Source organism: Mesocricetus auratus, unplaced genomic scaffold (assembly GCF_017639785.1).
Source record: "Mesocricetus auratus isolate SY011 unplaced genomic scaffold, BCM_Maur_2.0 Super-Scaffold_100007, whole genome shotgun sequence".
Classification (NCBI taxonomy): domain Eukaryota; kingdom Metazoa; phylum Chordata; class Mammalia; order Rodentia; family Cricetidae; genus Mesocricetus; species Mesocricetus auratus.
In genome coordinates this window covers 93011179-93030245 of record NW_024429191.1, presented here as the reverse complement: position 1 = coordinate 93030245, position 19067 = coordinate 93011179, and the positions used below count along the sequence as shown (strand labels likewise).

At 51.2% G+C, this 19067-nt stretch overlaps 1 protein-coding gene and 2 long non-coding RNA genes across 7 annotated transcripts; 2 read left to right on the top strand and 1 right to left on the bottom strand.

Annotated features, from left to right (window-relative positions):
* Nucleotides 1–42: 42 nt before the first annotated feature.
* Nucleotides 43–9576, top strand: LOC121141566. The gene is made up of 2 exons (XR_005878524.1): nt 43–385; nt 9316–9576. It is a non-coding gene; the product is annotated as an uncharacterized LOC121141566 (long non-coding RNA).
* On the bottom strand, nt 9281–10705 carry LOC121141565. Its single transcript, XR_005878523.1, has 2 exons — nt 9839–10705; nt 9281–9519 (listed from the first exon to the last, which is right to left on the bottom strand). It is a non-coding gene; the product is annotated as an uncharacterized LOC121141565 (long non-coding RNA).
* Nucleotides 10706–10774: 69 nt separating this feature from the next.
* Nucleotides 10775–18963, top strand: Wbp2 (WW domain binding protein 2). Of its 5 annotated transcripts, none has more exons than XM_005069908.4 (8): nt 10775–10932; nt 14114–14222; nt 15654–15789; nt 16547–16639; nt 17117–17251; nt 17429–17551; nt 17994–18070; nt 18179–18963. In XM_005069908.4, the coding sequence occupies exons 1-8, from the start codon at nt 10874–10876 to the stop codon at nt 18230–18232; spliced, it is 786 nt and encodes a 261-aa protein (XP_005069965.1). In that variant the 5' UTR covers nt 10775–10873; the 3' UTR covers nt 18233–18963. The 5 variants fall into 5 exon arrangements, with proteins under 5 accessions (XP_005069965.1, XP_012968922.1, XP_012968924.1 ...); XM_013113468.3 differs by having other exon boundaries at nt 17426–17551; XM_013113469.3 differs by lacking the exon at nt 10775–10932 and adding an exon at nt 11160–11387 and having other exon boundaries at nt 17426–17551.
* Nucleotides 18964–19067: the final 104 nt, after the last annotated feature.

The following is a 19067-nucleotide window of genomic DNA, read 5'->3' as shown; positions in this document are numbered from 1 at the left end:
CCCCAGCTTCCCCCCTCCCCCCCTCCCCTGCCTTGATCTTTGCCTGGTGCTCTCTCTTGTGAGGGTCTGTGTTTAAGGTTCCCTTCTTGGAAGGTGTCTTAGATTTCCTGTTGCTGTATCTAAAGCACCTTAATGGAGTGTGGTGATACATTGTTTATGATCTACTAAAACCACTGGAGATCAAAATAGCAGAGCAGCCTCACTCTTAGACACAGAAGCCAGGCACACATTTCATGCCAGGATCTGAGAGGAATAGAAGGTAGAGGCATTCAGTCTCGGGGTTCTTCTCCAGCCACACTGAGAAGAGGCAGCAGTCTGAGGCTTGGTGAGAGCCTTTGCCTCTGAGGATTCCTGGAGACAGGACGGCCATGTCAGCTGGGTAGAGGTAAGATCTACTGGCTTGTCTGCTTTGCTTCTCTGATCTTCAGCTGGAAGCTTGAACCCCAATATCAGTCTCTGGGTCTTTTATTTATCGTGCTACAAGGGAGAAAGGGTTTTGCTTCTTTGTTTTTGGCTAACAATCCATCGCGGTGGTGCAGTTACAGCAGCAGGAACCCGAGGCAACGGTCACATTGCATCCACAAACAAGGAGTAAGCTGAGGGCTGGAGCACTGCCTCAGCAGCTTAGATTTGTTTTTCCAGATGACTTGGGTTCAATTCCCAGCACCCACATGCTTACTCCAGTTCCAGGAGACCCAGTGGCCTCTTCTGACCTCAGAGGGCACCGGGAAGGTGTGTGGTGCACATATATACATTCATGCAAGCAAAACAGTCATATATATAAAATAAACACATCCAAATACTTTTTTTAAAAAAAAAAGAAGCAGGCAGATAAAATCGTCCAGCAGAATCAGGCCCCCTGAATGTGGGAGTCAATTGTGGGGAGCTGGACAGTCTATGGGGGCCTTGAGAGTGTCACAGAATTTATCCCTAGTGCATGAATGGGCTTTGGGAGCCCATTCCTATAGAGGGATACTCTGTCAACCCAGATACACTGGGGGGGGGGAGGATCAGGTCCTGCCCCAAATGATATGACAGACTTTGATGATCCCCCATGGGAGGCCTCACCCTCCCTGAGGAGTGGAAGGGGAGTAGGGGGGCTGATGGGGGGACTAGGAAGATGGGAGGGAGAGGGAACTGGGATTGGTATGTAAAAATATTATAAGAAAATATAATAATAAAAATAAGAAAATCACCCAGCAGATGAAGGCACTAGTCTCCAAGCCGGATGACCCAACTGTATCCCCAAGACTTGTGTTGGAAGGAGGACCCCGAGTCTCAGAAGCTATCCTCTGACTTCCACACATGTACGGGTGCACACACTAAATAAACACAGTTTTTAAAATAAAAAAAAAATTTAAGGCAACGAGTGTTGAATGCTTGTCCTTGGTTCCATTTCTTGTTTTACACAGTTCAGGGTCCCAGTCCAGGGAATGATGCCACCCACAATGGACGGGGCTTCACACCTCATTAACCCAAATAAGAAAAATCCCTAAAGCCATGAGTAGAGGGCCATCTTCCAGGCAATTCTAATTTTATATGGCTATTTTGTTTTATGTGTATGTATGGGTATTTTGCTTGTATGTATGTTTGTACACTACATGTATGCAGTGCCCAAAGAGGCCAGAAGAGGGCATCAGATGACCCAGGACTGGAGTTACTGACAGTTGTGAGCCACCAGATGCTGAAAACAAACCCTAAACTGGGCATTGGTGGCGCACGCCTTTAATCCCAGCACTCGGGAGGCAGAGGCAGGAGGATCTCTGTGAGTTCGAGGCCAGCCTGGTCTACAGTGCAAGTTCCAGGACAGCCTCCAAAACAATACAGAGAAACTCTGTCTTAAAAAACCAAAAAAAAAAAAAAAAAAAAAACCCCGAAAAACCAAAAACAGAAAGAAAGAAAAGAAAGGAAACCCTAGTCCACTGGAAGAAAAATCACTGTTCTTAACTGCTGAGCCTCCTCTATAACCCCTCAGGTGAGTCTAGGCCCCATCAAGTTAACAGCTGAAATCAACGACCACATAAATTAGGGCCACCTACTGGTCTCATTTCAGAATGTCTTTCACAGTCCTATTTCCAAACGAGGTCAAAGATGAAGGGTTAAGACTCTAGCATGTATTTGGGCGGCAGGGATGGGGGGCGGCGGTGATGGCAGCTGCGGGTGACCTTACACAATGCAGCCCATAATACGCACCTGCTGAACTGCCCCCTGCAGCTGCGGGTGAGTCTCTGCGAGCCCCATTACAGCCCCGAGCCTCCACTGCCCATTGCTTCTCTCCCCTCTCCGCTGAAAGGGGTTGTTGAAAAGACCTGGGGGGCTGGGGCAGGGTGGCTGTTTCCCTCCCACTCACTGCCCCCCCCGCCTTCACCGGCGCCGGTGCAGTTCCCCAGCAGCTGTTGGATCCAGGCTTTGCTTTTTCCAGCCCTTGCAGACGCTACACCCTGAGCAGCATCAGACACTCCGGGGCCCGGGGCTCAGGCACCTGTCATGGCTGATAGACCCCTCTGCTTCCTCCTGCAAGGTTCCATGTTGTGGGAAACCCAACATTCCCTTTGGTCTTCCAGGCATTCGGGTGGTGCCTGCTGTCTTTCTGCGCCCCAGAATGCTTTCTGCTTATTTCTTTTTCTATTTCTGATACCTAAGCAGCCCAGGCTGGCCTCAATCTCAAAATCCTTCCCCCTCTCAAATCCTGGGATTACAGGTGCGTGTCACCACACCCAGCTCCTAGTTAATTCTTTACACAAATTCTCCCTGCTCAGATAGCTAGTGTGAGAGCAAGACGGGGACCTGAAGCACTAGTGGCCCCCAAAAACCAGCCCCCCAATCCTCTTCAGTCCAAGCCATTCACCAACAGGCCTTGGCTCCGCAACAAAAGCCTGGGCCCTTGTGCCTGCTGAGTATGTGGCAGCTTGGGTTCAACCAGCCCTGAAAACAGACTGCGAGAAAAGCCCCGAGCTGAAGGAGCATGCCTGTGGTCCAGCACCGAGGAGACAGAGGACGGTTCGAGGGTTCGAGTCTGAGGTCAGCCTAAGCTACATATCGAGAGCCTGTGTCAAAAACAAGCCAAATCAAAAGTGGGTAGTGGGTATGGTGACACATGCCTGTAACCGTAGCACTCAGGAAGTGGGCACAAGAGAAACCCAGATTTGAGGTCACTTTTGGCTACAAAGGGATTTCCAGGCCCACTTGGGCTACATGAGACCCTGTCTACAAAAAAAAAAAAGTTTGGAGAATCCATGAGACTGCCCTAAGAACTAGAAAAAGGCATAATTTTGTTATTATTTTCTTTGGTGTTATTAGGGATTTGAACTCAGGGCCTTATATATAGTAGGCAAGCACTCTTTAACACTAAGCTATACTATGACCCCTCTTGATAATTTTTTTTTTGGTTTTTTCGAGACAGGGTTTCTCTGTAGCTTTGGAGGCTGTCCTGGAACTCACTTTGTAGATCAGGCCGGCCTCGAACTCACAGAGATCTGCCTGCCTCTGCCTCCCGAGTGCTGGGATTAAAGGCGTGCGCCACCAACTCCCGGCTTGATAATCTTTATTTTAAGGCAGGGTCTTGTTAAGTTACCTAAGCTCGTAGCCCCGAGTTTACAATCCTTCTGCTTCCCAAACTTCTCAAGTAGCTGGGGTCACAGGGCTGTGACCCTGTCTTCTTCCCTTTTCCACTTTATTTTATGTATGTGTTTGAATATTTGTTCACCACATCTATGCAGTACCCACAGAAGCCAGAAGAGGGCATCCGATCTCCTGGAACTGGAGTTACAGATGTGTGTGCTGGGACTCCAACACAAGGCTCCTAGAAGAGCAGGAAGTGCTCTTAACCACCAGACTGTCTCGCCAGCCTCACGATCTATGTTCTTAGTGTGTGTGGGGGGAAGACATATTGTGATTTTTTTTCCATGCTCAGTAACCCAAACTGACCTGTACGTCTTGGTCCTCCTGCCTGCCACCAGAAAGTTAAGGATGAGCTAAGTCACGTTGCCTGAGCGTGCTTACTCTTGGACCCTAAATGTCAAAGAGTCACATGGACCAAGGACCCAATTCCTCAATTTTATCCTCTACAATCTTCCCTTTCTCCTTTAGTTTACTTCAAAAGGAACAAACAATGTCCAAAGGGGGAAAAGAGAAAAAATAGATCACCAAACTTGGCTTAGAGCAGTGGTTTTTGTTTGTTTGTTTTTTTGTTTTTTTCAAGACAGGGTTTCTCTGTATTGCTTTGGAGCCTGTCCTAGAACTCGTAGAACAGTGTTTTTATTGTTTTGCTTTTTAGCTGTTGCAATTCATAGTCTCCTTCTGGGAAAAAATAACATTCATGATAAAATGTTGAAATAGTTTTAGATAAACTGAAACGGAATTACAATTGTTCTAGGAAATCAGTTTTCTACCCATCGACCAGCTGTATTTGGTCAGAAGCCCAGTGACCTCTGGCCTAACCGTGGCTCTCTGACAATTCTCAGATCCTATAAAACGTCTTTCCCAGGAGCTGGAGAGATGGCTCAGGGCTCAAGAGCACTGACTGCTCTTGTAGGGGGTCTGGGTTTGGTCCCAACACCACATCAACCAGTCACAACATTGCCTGTCACTCCAGCTCCAGGTGACCCAAAGCCCTCCTCTGGCCTCCATGGGTTCTGCACACATAAATTCATGGAGGCCCACACACATACACATTAAAATAATAATTCTTTAAAACAAAGAAAAACAGCAAACTTCTGGTGGTGGTGTCTCCCTGTACTCTCAGCAATCAGGAGGCTGAGGGAGGAGGACTTGAGTTCGAGGCTAGGATAGGCTAAATATTGAGGACCAGGCTAGCCTGGGCTACAGAGACTATTTAAAAAGGAAAGCAGCAGCAGGACGGTGGTGGTGCACACCTTTAATCCCAGCACCTGGGAGTCAGGGACAGGCGGATCTCTGAGTTAGAGGCCAGCCTGGTCTACAGAGAGAGTTCCAGGACAGCCAGGGATACACAGAGAAACCCTGTCTCAAAGAACAAAAGTCAAAACACAGACACACAAAAGGGAAAGTAGGTCAGCAGGTAAAGGCATTGGCCAACCAGCCTGGTGTAAGCATTTCAGGCTCAGAGAAAGGCCTCCCCAGTGTATCAGCTCAGCTCCCGCAGGACAGGGTCTTCCAGCTGAGGATGTTCGCCCAGTGTAGCAATTTTGCTAGGCAAGAGGTTTCTTGGGAGAAGTTTCTACAGTTCAGCTCTCAACTCAGCTCTGCCAAGGGAAGGTTTCCCAGGCAAGTGTTACAGCCCTGCTCGCTCTGCTCAGTCTCTGCTGCAAAAGAAGATCTTCACCCAAAGCTCATCCAAGGGGTTTATTGGAAGGGAAGAACAGACACAAGCTGAACAGACACAGGGTTTATATAGGGTTTCCAGGGTGGGGATTGGTCAGATTTCAGTGCTGAGCTCAGATTGGCTAGAGCTCTGCTCAGGGATTGGTTAGTTTTCTGCATAGGATTAGGGTCAGATTTGGCTCCGGTTTCAGGGCCAAAGTGTGTTTCATTCTCTGGTTCTTCTTAGACTTTTGGCTTTAATTTTAGGGTCAGGGTGCATTTCTTTCACTGACTGTGATTCCAAGGACAAAGTGTGTTCCTTTGGCACTGGTTTCAGGGTCAGGGTGCATTTCTTTAGTTCTGGTTGCAGGGTCAACGTGTGTTTCTTTGGCTCTGCTCAGGGTGTTTCTTTAACTGGTCCCTTTTCCCTACACCTGGGACCAACATGATGAAAGGAGAAAACTGGCTTCCAAAATTTGTCCCCTGCCTTCTACCTATACAATATGGTACTCACTCACCCACACAAGTTAATAAAAATCAAAAAGTCAATGTGATGGATAGGTCCTTCTAGAGTGCTCCGTGAGCTTGGCGTCTATTACCATGCAAATGGGAGTTGTTCTCTGTCTCACCTGGTCTGGCTGGACCAGTTTCTCTCCCACCTGTCCAGCAGCCACTTATGAAATAATCACTGACAGGCTAATGTTAAATATAACTGCTTGGCTGATGGCTCAGGCTTATTACTGTCTATCTCTCTCTTACAAATTAACCCATCTCTACTAATCGGTGTATCACCACGTGGCCTTGGTGTTACCTCTGGTCTGGCATCTTTCTCCTTAGGCTGCTCCTGGTATCTCTCTCCTTGGGTGACTGGCTTACATTCCTCTCAACCCCGACCCTCTCCTGTATATCTATTTGGGTTTCCCTGCCCTAGCTATATTTTGTCTTGCCATAGCTACACAGAGAAGCCCTGTCTTGGGAAAAACAAACAAACAAACAAAAAAATCATAAAGAAAACACAATCATATACATAGTCCAGACTCTCTGAGTAATTTCCATCTTTCCGAGGTCATGCGCAGAGCCATACCCACTACAAACCTCATCATGCTGATTGACTGCTCTTCCCAGGCTCCCTGTTTGCTTGTGAGGCTGGGCACAGCGGCCTGCACTTGACAGTCATGGCTACTCCAGCAGGCAAGAGGACCATTTAAACCCAGGAGTTGGCAGCAAGCCTGGGCAACACAGCAGGCCACGTTCTATGGTTAGCTGTTTGTTAGTGGGGACAAGGTCTCATACTGCTCAAGATGTTCTGGAATCCCTGGTTCTGCCAACTCTCCTATCAGATGCTGAGACTGCTGTGATGGGCTGAAAGCCCAGTTTACAAGACCCGCCCCCCTCCTTCTCCCCCTCTGTCCCCCTCCCCCTCCCCCCTTAATCCCTCTCCGGTTTGTTTGGTTTTGTTTAATGTGTCACATGGCCATCTGTTTTTCTAAAACTCGCAATGTTGGACGTTTTAGCCGATTAAGCCTGCTATCTCTAACACCATGACTTCCTCTCCATAACATTTCCCGTCAGGAGGTCCCAGCCTGGCTTTGTGAAGGGCTCTATTCTGAGTAGTATATTGTATTTCTTCAATAGGACCTCCAAAACTGCATGAGCCTGAGACCCACAAAGCCAGGCTCTGCGTCTGACTCCATGTAGGGCTGGGGATGAGAAGGGGCTGGACAGGAGTCCTTTTCCTTTTATAGTTACTCTTGCGTAGCTGTGTAGGTTTTCCTCTTCCTTTTGAAGTTTACCATTAATATTTAAAGATGGATGCTTACTATGTTGTCCAGACTGCTTGAAATTCATGATCTTCCTGCCTCAGCCTCCTGAATGCCAGAACTGCAGTCACAAACCTAGTTAATATTTTAAAATGTAAAGCAACAAATTATAAACAGGGAGCCAGATATGGTGGCACACACCTTTAATCCCAGCACTCGGGAGGCAGAGGCAGGCGGATCTCTGTGAGTTCGAGGCCAGCCTGGTCTACAGAGCGAGTTCCAGGACAGCCTCCAAAACAATACAGAGAAACCCTGTCTCAGAAAAAAAAATTTAAGAGGATGTTGGAATAAAGCAAAGACATGTCTACCTATAGATATTCCTATCTCTGAGGAACACAAGTGTAAACCAGGAAACACTGGTCTTGCTGGACCAATCCAACAATCCAGTCAAGGAAGCATTGAGTCATTTGGCTGGAAACTAGCCCAAACAAGGCTGTTTATAACTTTTCTGTCCAGTCCATGACAAGAGACAAAACTGGTAACTTCAGTGAATGTCAAACATTGCAAGATATGACTTGAAGCCAGGCGGTGGTGGCGTATGCCTTTAGTCCCAGCACTCGGGAGGCACAGGCAGGCTGATCTCTGTGAGTGTGAGACCAGCCTGGTCTACAAGAGCTAGTTCCAGGACAGCCTCCAAAGCCACAGAAAAACCCTGTCTCAAAAAACAAAACAACAACAACAACCATAAAAGCAAGATATGACTTGAGTCTAGAAACCTTTCAGTGACTCAGTTCTTGAGATGATATCTCCCCAGAGACCTTCCTCCTGACAGTCTGCCCACAAGTCTCAGGAACAACTTTTAGGTCCAGATTTTTCTCTTTTTATTTACTGTTATCATGTGTGTGCATGTGTGTGTGCTTGTGAGAGCACGAATTTCAGTGCAGGTACCTGTGGTGGCGGCGGCCAGAAGAGGGTATCAGATTCACTGGAGTGGACTATAGGCCATCATGAGTCACCTGACTTGCTTGGGAACTGAACTCTGTCCCGTCCCGTGTGTCCCCCCCCCCCCAGAGCAGCAAACATTTAGTCATCTCCCTAGCCCTTTATTCTTTTGTTTTTGTTTTGTGTTTGTGTTTGAAACAATAGTTTCTCTATGTGGTTCTGGCTGTCCTAGACCTCTGTAGACCAGGCTGACTTTGAACTCACAGAGATCTGCCTTCTTTTGCCTCCAGAGTGCTGGGACCAGCTATTAATTTTATTTTACTTTGTTTTGGTTTCGTTGCTGTTGTTTTGTTTTCTGGGATAGAATTTCTCTGTGTAACAGTCCTGGCTGTCCTGGAACTCGCTTTGTAGGCCAAGTTGGTTTCAAATTCACAGAGAACCTCCTGACTCTGCCTCTACCTCCTGAGTGCTGGGATTAAAGGCACTACACCTGGCTTGGGTTTTTTTGTTTGCTGGTTGGTTTGAGACAGGGTTACTGTATGTAGACCTGGATGGCTGGGAATTCAACAAGTAAACAAAGAGCAGGGGCTCACATTTTCAGCCGTCCTCTTGTGAACAAAGAGCAGGGCTCACATTTTCAGCAGTCCTCTTGTGAACAAAGAGCAGGGGCTCACATTTTCAGCAGTCCTCTTGTGAACAAAGAGCAGGGGCTCACATTTTCAGCAGTCCTCTTGTGAACAAAGAGCAGGGGCTCACATTTTCAGCAGTCCTCTTATGAACAAAGAGCAGGGCTCACATTTTCAGCAGTCCTCTCACCTCTGATTCCTGGTTACTTCATTGCACCAAAACCAAAACCCTGGGGCTGGGGACTCAGTCCAGTCTGGTAGAGTGCTTTGCATAATGCACAAGAAAGCCTGGAGTCGCCGGGCGGTGGTGGTGCAGCCTTTAATCCCAGCACTCGGGAGGCAGAGGCAGGTGGATCTCTGTGAGTTCGAGGCCAGCCTGGTATATGGAGCGAGTTCCAGGACCAGCTCCAAAGCTACACAGAGAAACCCTGTCTGGAAAAACCAATAAATAAATAAATAAATAGATAGATAAATAAAAATCTGTAGCCATTTTGACTTTTATCATAGTGTACCTAGTAAAAAACTAAAGATTACAAAAGACTCCCTTGCCCTGAGTCACCCCCCAAATTCTCAAAACTGTGTCTCAAAGGAATAGTGCTGCAATTCCTGCCTGAGACTTTCTATCAGTATCTCATTTTTATGCAAATAAATGTGTATTTCTTCACCATTCTGTATATTACCATATAGAATTGGATTGTATTTTTTAGAAAGAAGATTTACTTTATGAGACCAGAAAGACGGCTCGGCAGCCAAGAGCACTTGTCATTGCAAAAGACACGGAGTTGGTTGCTGGCACCCATGCAACAGTTACAACCGTCTGGAACTGAGCTCCAAGAGATCCGATACCCTCTTCCGTCCTCCTGCGGCTCCCGCACACACTGGGGTTCACATCCATGCGTGCTGACAGACGGCTACATACACAAAATGAAAAGAAAATAAAAGTACGTATTTTCATCGTTTTTTCTTAAGGATGTGTGTGTGTGGGCATCTATGTTGGTATGTGCATGTATATATGAGTCAAGAGAACGTCAGCCGCCTGACCTCAGCGCTGGAAACCAGTCTCAGGTCCCTTCATTCTTAGCTGCTGAGCCATCTCTATTCATACTCACAGACACACAGACACAGACACAGACACACACACACACACACACACACACACACACACACACACACACACACACACACACCCTACCACCACCACTTTGTTGTTGTTTAAGAAGAACGTCTTACTCTAGCCGACGCTGGACTGGAAATCATTAAGCAACCGAAGCTGACCTCCCCAGTTTGGCGCAACTTCCTGCCTCCGCCTCCCAAATGCTGGGGTGTGAGCCACTAACTATGCTGTCTGCCTCGAAGCAAACCCTGCTCTCCCAAGGGTAAGGGTAGTGCGGGCCTCCCGCAATCCTTGCGAAGGAGCCATCTCAGAGGGAGTTCAGTGGGGAGGCACCCAGTGCCGGGTCGCAAGCTGAAACCGGGCAGCGGTGTTTTGAAAGTCCCAGCCGGCCGCTGGCCTCACTCTGCCTTGTTTAAACCCCGCTGTGGAATAACTCTTCCAGCGCAGGGCTGCGAGCTAGACTAGAGGGCAGCAGCGCCATCGCGTGGCCGGCGGGGGAAGACGGCGGGGGGCAGCGGACCACTCTCCCCAGTTCACACAGTCCGACTCGAGGGGTCAGGGTTTGAGCTGCTTAAAGCGTATTTTGCTCGGACTCTTCCAGCCCACCCTAGACGGGACTGCGTCTCGCACACCCAAGTGTAAACGGGCGAACCACTCAGGTCAGTTGGGAAGACGAAGGCGGCTCGCGGAGTGACTTTTAAACGTCGCGCACACCAGGGCCATCACGTTTACGTTACATTTCTCCCACTGAGTTTGCTTAATGTGAGGAGGCTGGTTTCCGAGACGCGTACAGCTGTTTTAAGGTTTCGTAACTAGCGTCGCAAGCCTGGCCTCTAGTTTAAAAAAAAAGACTACAAGTTCCAGAATGCAATCATCACTCAACGCAAGGAGAGGTCGCGGTTTGCGGGACCATTGCCTGCTGGGAATCGTAGTCCGCGGCTTGTTTGTGATGCAGGTGCAACTTGGGGGGGGGGCCGGGGGAAGCGGGAGTAAACTCTCGCCACGTGACATCGGAGATCAGGTGGTTGGTCCGCCTACGCGCAGGAGCTTATGATTGGCTGGCGGTAATACGAACGACGCCACTGGAGACGGGCCAAAGGCCGGCGCAGGCGCAGAGCATCGCGAGTCTCGGGACCCCAGTGGGAGAGACCATGGCGCTCAACAAGAACCACTCGGAGGGTGGCGGAGTGATCGTCAACAACACCGAGAGGTGAAAACACGGCGGAGGGATCCTGGAGGCTCCGGGGGAGACGGGAGGGCGGGTGTCGGCCACGGGGTGGTGGGCGGCGGGACGCGGTAGAGAAGGAAGTGGATGGAGCGCTGGGGGAAGGGGTGGTAACGGCCGGAGGCGGGGCTGGAGGGAGTGGGTGGGTCGCGGCGGGGGAGGACCCGGGGCGCCGGCCGGGTGGGGTGCGGGGCGGTGAGCGAGGCCAGCGGGGGTGGTTTCCTGAGCCCCCTTCCCAGATAGAGCCCTGAGAATAATTGCTCTGCGTTGGGTGGGCGTTTGCTTCGCGGTTCCGGGCGTCTGGTCTCCCTCCCGATAATCTCGTGCGGCAGAAACTGTCTTGGACGCTTCTGACGGGGCAGGGCAAGCGAGGCCCAGAAGAGGGTAAATCGGGTCAGTCACTTGGCTTAGTGCTGCGTGTGACAAGATGGGAGTCGAAGGTAAAAGTGTCTTGAACGCAGGACCAGCAGGCTTTAAACTGCTCCTGTCCAGTCTCCTCGTGTATTCCCGAACTTCTCAGGTCCCAGGAGGAAGGCTGAGGCCCTAGAGGTGGAACTCAGTGGCTGTCAACCGCTCTTCCCCAGTGCTTGCCCCCCCCCCCCCCGCGGGCCATTGGAAAGGCGTGTCGCTTGCATCGCTTGCCTGGGTCTCTTGGATTCCTGGTGGCTTAAGTCGCTCGCCAGAGTAGAGGTCAAGATTCTCTTTTCTCTACTCTTCCCGGCATCACCTACTCTTTCTCTCCACCTTTTGGGCCCAATCTGTGGTTTCTCTTTCCCTTTCTTCCTTGGACATTGGAAATCAGACTCTCTCGATTTGAGCTGTGCATGCTTGAATTTCTTCTTGAAGGCCAAGGGAGGTGTGGTCGAGGTCAAAGCCACCCTGGGACCTGTCACTTGAGAACGTTTGATGAGTCAGAAGAGAAGGTGCGGGGTGACACAGACTGGACATGCTGGTGTTGTCTCCATAGTTCTTGGCAGGTTCTGGCCAGCCCAGCATGTATCTATCTGGTGATCACTTTTTTTTTTTTTTTTAATTCTTACTTTTTCCAGACAGGGTTTCTCTGTGTAGCTTTGGAGCCTGTCCTGGAACTCCCTCTGTAGACCAGGCTGGCCTCGAACTCACAGAGATCCATCTGCCTCTACCCCCCCCCCGTGCTGGGATTAAAGGCGTGTGTCACCACTGCCCCGCTGGTCTCTTTCATCGTGTTAGTTCTTCGTCCTCTTTTACCTTTGCACCGGGAAAGGGTGTTTGGGATGAGAGGAGGAGGCAGATGAAGGAACCCGAATGAGCTTGGACCCTGACATCGAGTAATCTGAGAAACCTTATTTTCCGTGTGCTTCGTCCAGGGCCTTGGCTGGCTCAGGTACTTTGATGCCATTCTGTGGCATCACATCTGTGTCTCTGAGGTGGCCTTCCCTCCACAACTGAGATATTTGACTATCACATCTTTTTTTTTTAATAATTTATATTTTTACTTTCTTTGAAGTAAAGAAGTATCACACTGTGTGTGATACCTTCTCTCTGGTTTTTGGGCTATGGTTTCATTCCAGGTTGGCCTTGAACCTGAGGCAATCCTGCTTCTGGCTTTTTGAGTGCAGGGAACTCGGATGCACCACCACAATCGAGCTATTTAGTTTCATTGTTTGAGAGGGTCTTCCTTGGCTTGCCCTGGGTCTTTTGTAGAAGGCATTTGCCGCCTGCACCCCCACCCCCTCCCTCCGGCTCAGCACCTGGCTCCTGCTACCAAATAGTGTCCTGGAAAGAACTCTCCAGCCTCCCCTCTGAAATGCACATCAGTGATCATTGAGACTTAAGGGCAGGGCTTAAACTTTGATGTTTAAACTGGGGAACGTTACTCTTTAATTCACAAACCACTGCTAGAGATAAAGCTGTGAACTTTTCCCAGAGAACTGAGTACATATGTACACACACACACACACACACACACACACACACACACTCACACACACACACACACACACACACACACACGCTCGCGCACGCGCACGCGCGGGCTTTAAGCAAAGACATTTCCTGCAGCTCCAACTAAAGAAGCTTGGATTAAGGGGCTGGGGAGATGGTTCAGCAGTTGTATGTTCTCAGCCAGGTGTTGGAGGCTCACACCTTTAATCCCAGCACTCGGGAGGCAGAGACAGGTGGATCTCTGTGCATTCAAGGCCAGCCTGGTCTACAGAGTGAGTTCCATGCCAGCCATGTCTCGAAACCCCTCCACACACACACACACACACACACACACACACACAAAAAAAACAACAGCTACAAAAAAATTACTATCCCAGAGGACCCATTTAGTTCCCAGCATCCATGTCAGGCAGCTCACAACCAACTGTATCTCCAGCTTCAGAGGATCTAATGCAAGTATGGAGTCATGTCTTTGACTGTATACTTTATTTACTTATTTATTGGCTACGTGTGTGTTGCTGGGGAAGAATCCAGAGCTGTGACCATGCTATGCAAATACTACTGTGCTGCATCCCCAAGTCCCATTAGACTCATGTTATATATTAGGGTTTTGTTTGTTGTTCTGGTATTTTTGAGACAGGGTAGCTCAGGCTGTCCTGGAACTTACTCTATAGACCTGACTATCTTCACAGAGATCCACCTGCCTCTGCCTCCTGAGTGCTGGGGTTAAAGGCGAGCATCCCTCACTGTCCAGCTATATCAGGTCTAGTTTAGTTTTGTTTTGTTTTTATGCAGCAGTAAAAGAGCTGTGGCTGCAGGCAGAAGAATGCTTTCCTGGCGTGCACAAAGCCCCATGTTCCATCCCTGACACCTCATGAAGCTGGCCTGGTGGTAGCAGTCTGTAATCCCAGCACTTGGGAGGTGCAAGCAGGAGGAACATAGCGAGCTCAAGACCAGCCTGAGCTATATGAAACTTGCCTCAGAAAGCCCAAACTAGAACGCCAGTCACAGGGCTTAAGAGCAGACTGAGAAGAAAGCCCAGGTGATCTAGTCCGGTCAGAGATAAAGACAGTTCTCTTCCCCTGGTCACTTGGGGACTGTAAGCCCAGCTTGTCCCTCTCTACCTGGCTGTACTGATGGTTTCCTCATAACCCTGTTGCAACAGTGTTATGAGTGACTTAGTCCTGGGTCTAGGATGACTGACAACATGTCATTGTGGCGCTTTGTGTTTTTCTCATCACAGCATCCTGATGTCCTATGATCATGTGGAGCTTACGTTCAATGACATGAAGAATGTGCCGGAGGCCTTCAAAGGGACCAAGAAAGGCACTGTCTACCTCACCCCGTACCGTGTGAGTTGTGCAGCAGTCAGAGGCTCCACAGAAATCTCTCTGAAGTGATACAGCTGCTGTGGTGACTTGCCTGGAGGAGCCCTCAAGGCTCATGCACAGTCAGAGTGATGAGTGTGGTAAACAGCACACAGTAGCAGGGCCACAGCCTCCACGATGGGCAGAAGGCCCAGCAGAGCCCTGCAGAGTGAGAGGTGTCAGGCTGCAGAATCAGACGCTCCAGAGTGAGCCATGTGGGCTCTGAGTAATACAAATTAATAGTTAGCAAAGGGCTCTGCCCATGGTCTCCCACCTGTGAGGTGTGAACACGCTGGGTACTTAGGAGAGGGCTCTGCCCGTGGTCTCCCACCTGTGAGGTGTGAACACGCCGGGTACTTAGGAGAGGGCTCTGCCCGTGGTCTCCCACCTGTGAGGTGTGAACACGCTGGGTACTTAGGAGAGGGCTCTGCCCGTGGTCTCCCACCTGTGAGGTGTGAACACGCCGGGTACTTAGGAGAGGGCTCTGCCCGTGGTCTCCCACCTGTGAGGTGTGAACACGCCGGGTACTTAGGAGAGGGCTCTGCCCGTGGTCTCCCACCTGTGAGGTGTGAACACGCCGGGTACTTAGGAGAGGGCTCTGCCCGTGGTCTCCCACCTGTGAGGTGTGAACACGCCGGGTACTTAGGAGAGGGCTCTGCCCGTGGTCTCCCACCTGTGAGGTGTGAACACGCCGGGTACTTAGGAGAGGGCTCTGCCCGTGGTCTCCCACCTGTGAGGTGTCAGGACTGCCAAAGGGAGTGCATATCTGCAGGTTTTGACGATGGCACCTCTGGAGACTCACACGATAGCAGATCTCCCGTTAGATTGAGTGTCTGGTGGTTTGGAGACCCAGGGGTTTGACCCACATTGATGGAAGGGGAGAGCTCACTGACTTCCATCCACATGTACACGTAACCCACAACTATAACATAAATAAATGTAATTAAGGAAAAAAAAAGAAATCAAGGGGTTTTCGAGATGTGGGCCAGGAGAGTTCTGTGACTGTCAGGCAGAGTGTGACCTGCAGGAAGTCACAGGGATCCCTTCTCCTGGACCCTGTGAGCTGTGTTTTGTATGAGCTTGGGCTCTCCCTCCCACCCCAGGAGTCTGCCCTGCCCTGCACTAGCAAAGCAGGCTCCCCTGTGCGCATACCACATTGGCCACCCTCTCTGTCTCTGAAGTCTCTCTCTCTCTGCAGCCCACAGGTTCAGTTGTGCACACCTGAGTCTGGGGTCTCTGGGCTGCACCAAAGCCTTTGACTTTATAGCACCTGGGAGGAGCCGTGCGGCCGTCAGACCTGGGCTGTGCTGTCTGCTCTGACGCGGGAACAGCAGACCAGCACTCAGAACATGGTGGGAGGCAGTGGCTGAGCTGGCTAGGTTCTGGCTCTGATGGCGTGGTTGCCTCTCGCCATAGGTCATCTTCCTGTCTAAGGGGAAGGACGCCATGCAGTCCTTCATGATGCCGTTCTATCTGATGAAGGACTGTGAGATCAAGCAGCCGGTGTTTGGTGCGAACTTCATTAAGGGAACAGTCAAGGCTGAAGCGGGAGGTAGGTGACAAGGGGACTCGGGTGTGAGTGCAGTGCAGCCTTCTAGGTGTCTGATTGCCTCCCTTTCCCAGGCCTGAATCACCTTCAGCCGCCTGGGCTAACGGCGGAGCGGCATGTGTGGGTTTTGGTTGCCAAGAGTGGGAAACGCTGTGTCAGACCCACCTTGTATCAAGAGTGAGCCCATCAGATTAAAACTAAAGGAGCTCATTTTCCACCTGGGAAGGTGCAGTCTAGATTTGGGGAGGAACTGTGTCCCGTTCCTGGGAGGAGCCTTCCCAGAGGCTGGCAGGGCCTTGCTTTGTGACTGACTCCCAGACTCCAGAGAGCCCTGTGTCGGCCTCACTCCCCCTTCACCCAGCCAGGCTGGAGGGACCCTGTTCTGTCTTGAGGCCACTTACCAGGAGAGTCCTGCCCTGATCTCCACATCAGTTACCAGGACAGTGCTTTACTGGTGGTGGAGAGGCCTCCCTCCCTGCTGCTGGCTACAGTCAACCGTGTAGCCTTGGTGCTGGCTGTGCACTTGGCTGGGGGTGGGGAGGCCCTGTGGAGAGGATGAAACCCACAGGCAGGAGCCAGGCCAGTGTGCCGCACCAGGTGTTTCGTGGGTACCGGCAGAAGCCCCGCCCCTTCCCGACAGCCTCCTCAGGGTTGGGCAACAGCCAGAAGAGGACTAAGAGCCGTCTTTCAGAGCTGAACCTCTGAACCTGTTTTCCCCTCACCGTTCGTTCCTTCACTGTCCTTGCCCCTCCCTTCTCAGGTGGCTGGGAAGGCGCTGCTTCCTACAAGTTGACCTTCACAGCAGGGGGCGCCATTGAGTTTGGCCAGCGGATGCTCCAGGTGGCGTCACAAGGTATCCCAGCTCTTAAAACATCTATTCTAACACTTCTTGTTTGTGAGCACCAGGAGGTCATGCTCTGGGCCCAGCTGACAGGGCTGGGAGTGGGGAACAAAATCTGTGATTACTGTCCGTGGGTTTTCTTCCTCTGCACATTCTAACAGAAATGTTTGGACTGAAAAACACACACAAAACCCAACTGTTAAACCACCGTCCAGCCGCCATTGTAAATGACCAGCACAATACTCATTCCCTCTCATTCTTTACCCCTGCCCCACCCCACGTTACCTTCCCATCCACTCCCTCTCCACTCCTGCCCTGTTGCCTTCTGGCCCCTTTTCCTACCCTCCTGTCACCGCACGGTGACCCAGGCAGACCCAGGCAGCGGGGCGGGCAGTGGAATTGCTGTAGAGCACATCTGTGGGCACCGTCCTGGGACTCACCGTCCCTGAGGCAGGCAACACTCATCTCTCTCTCCGCTTGTACTTATAGCCTCCAGAGGTGAAGCCCCTAATGGAGCCTATGGGTACCCTTACATGCCCAGCGGGGCCTATGTCTTTCCCCCGCCAGTCGCCAATGGAATGTACCCCTGCCCTCCTGGCTACCCCTATCCACCGCCCCCACCTGGTGAGTGTCCTTTGCCCACCCACCAACCACACCTTCAGGTTGCAGAGGGGGTGATGTGCCCTTTCACCTGCCTGAGACCCAAGCGACACTGAAGAATTTGGAGGTCACCCCAGGAGTAGCCTTGGGAGGGAGCCTCAAGGGCCTGCTCACTGTCTCTGTCACTCTCTCCCCAAGCAGAGTTCTATCCAGGACCTCCCATGATGGATGGGGCCATGGGATATGTGCAGCCCCCACCACCACCCTATCCTGGGCCCATGGAGCCTCCAGTCAGCGGCCCGAGTGCCCCCCCCACTCCTGCAGGTGAGGTCCTTAGGCCGCTGGCTTTCTCCTCCGGAAGGTCTTACAGAGAACCCCCACCAGATGGCTGGAGACTACTGAAGGGTTTCTGGCTTACAGAACACCCAATTGACCAGCAGAGTGGTGGTCCATCGGTGAAGAGCTCTGTCCAAGGGCTGGGTTGTGGTTCTTTGAACCCTTACCTGGCATGGGCTGGGCCTGGGTTCTGTGTCCCCAGTGCCCCAGAATGCGAACGTCTAGACTCCAGAAGGTCACCCTGTGTACCTCAGTGTTCTCGTCCACAGGTGGTCACCAGGACTGCCCCATAGACTTATGCCAGGGCATGGAAAGGGACAGTGCCAGCCCATGGCAGGTGCTTAGGAAAGTCACTGAAGGTTTTGGTGGCCTGAGTCAGGCAAGGGGGATTGTCACTTATTGCCATCCAGCCCTGTGTTCCCTTTTACAGCTGAGGCCAAGGCCGCAGAAGCAGCTGCCAGCGCCTATTACAACCCCGGCAACCCACACAATGTCTACATGCCTACGGTAAGTGGGGTAACCCTGCCCACCCTCCCTCTCAGTCACACAGCCTGGGAGAGAGACCACAGCTCACTCTGATGTCTCACGTGATTTCTGTTTTCTTCCTCTAACTAGAGCCAGCCTCCGCCGCCACCCTACTACCCACCAGAAGACAAGAAGACCCAGTAGACCTTGCCTACCTCCCTGCCTCTCACTGGACGACCCCTCCCCTCCCGGGCCTCCCATGGAGCTGCATCTGAGACTCTGGGAGGCGGGGAGAGCCTGCTCTTCCCCAAGCCTGATTATAAAGTTACCAGGAAGTAGCCCTGATGGAAGGGCAGGGCTCCCGGCCTCTGAGAGGCGCCTCCCTGCTTCCCACACTAGCTCAGCCCTTGGCACTGCCCTGTCTGGCTTCCCTCTCACCGTGATCTGGGGCTCCTCACTGGAGAAGCTCCTCCCCACAGAGGGACTCTCTGGCCACTCCTCCGCCACAGTCCAGCCCTGTCAGCCTGCTGGCTGTCGCACTCCATCTGTGGGCTCATCAGACCAGCCTGTGTCTCCCCTATGGGCCTGTCAGGCTGTGCTCACATTCCTTCCTCCTGGCATGTGCCTGGCCCCGGAAAGCCACTGTCCAGCAGATGTCAGTCCACATTCCCTTTGGGGGGCCCTGGCCTCAGTCACGCTCACCCTGCCACATTGTCCCGGTTCCTTCTGGGAACGAGCACCTCCAACCATGTGACCTGAAATCTGCCATCTGCCCCTGTGTGAGCTTCCTGCCCCCTTGATGCACTAAGATTTGCTCTTGTTCCTGGTCGGGACACAAAATGAGGAGATGGTTATTTAAAGAGAAATCCCTATTTATTTGACACAAAAAATCCAGTTAATATATTAATGTGAAATAAACCCAGTTTGCACCTTGATTTGTTTGCTACAACTGTGAAATAGTAAATGAAGTAACTGGACTTGTCTGACTGTGTGTGGTGAAGAGGGTGAGGTCTTCCGGGAGGAGGCGCTGCTGGCAGCT

What these genes read in the sequence shown, in the direction of transcription:
- Wbp2 (XM_013113468.3), top strand. Translation starts at nt 10,874, where the DNA reads ATGGCGCTCAACAAGAACCACTCGGAGGGTGGCGGAGTGATCGTCAAC. An exon ending in CTATCCACCGCCCCCACCTG is followed by an intron (nt 17,252 to 17,425) that starts GTGAGTGTCCTT and finishes TCTCTCCCCAAG; the next exon opens with CAGAGTTCTATCCAGGACCT. An exon ending in ACAATGTCTACATGCCTACG is followed by an intron (nt 18,071 to 18,178) that starts GTAAGTGGGGTA and finishes TCCTCTAACTAG; the next exon opens with AGCCAGCCTCCGCCGCCACC.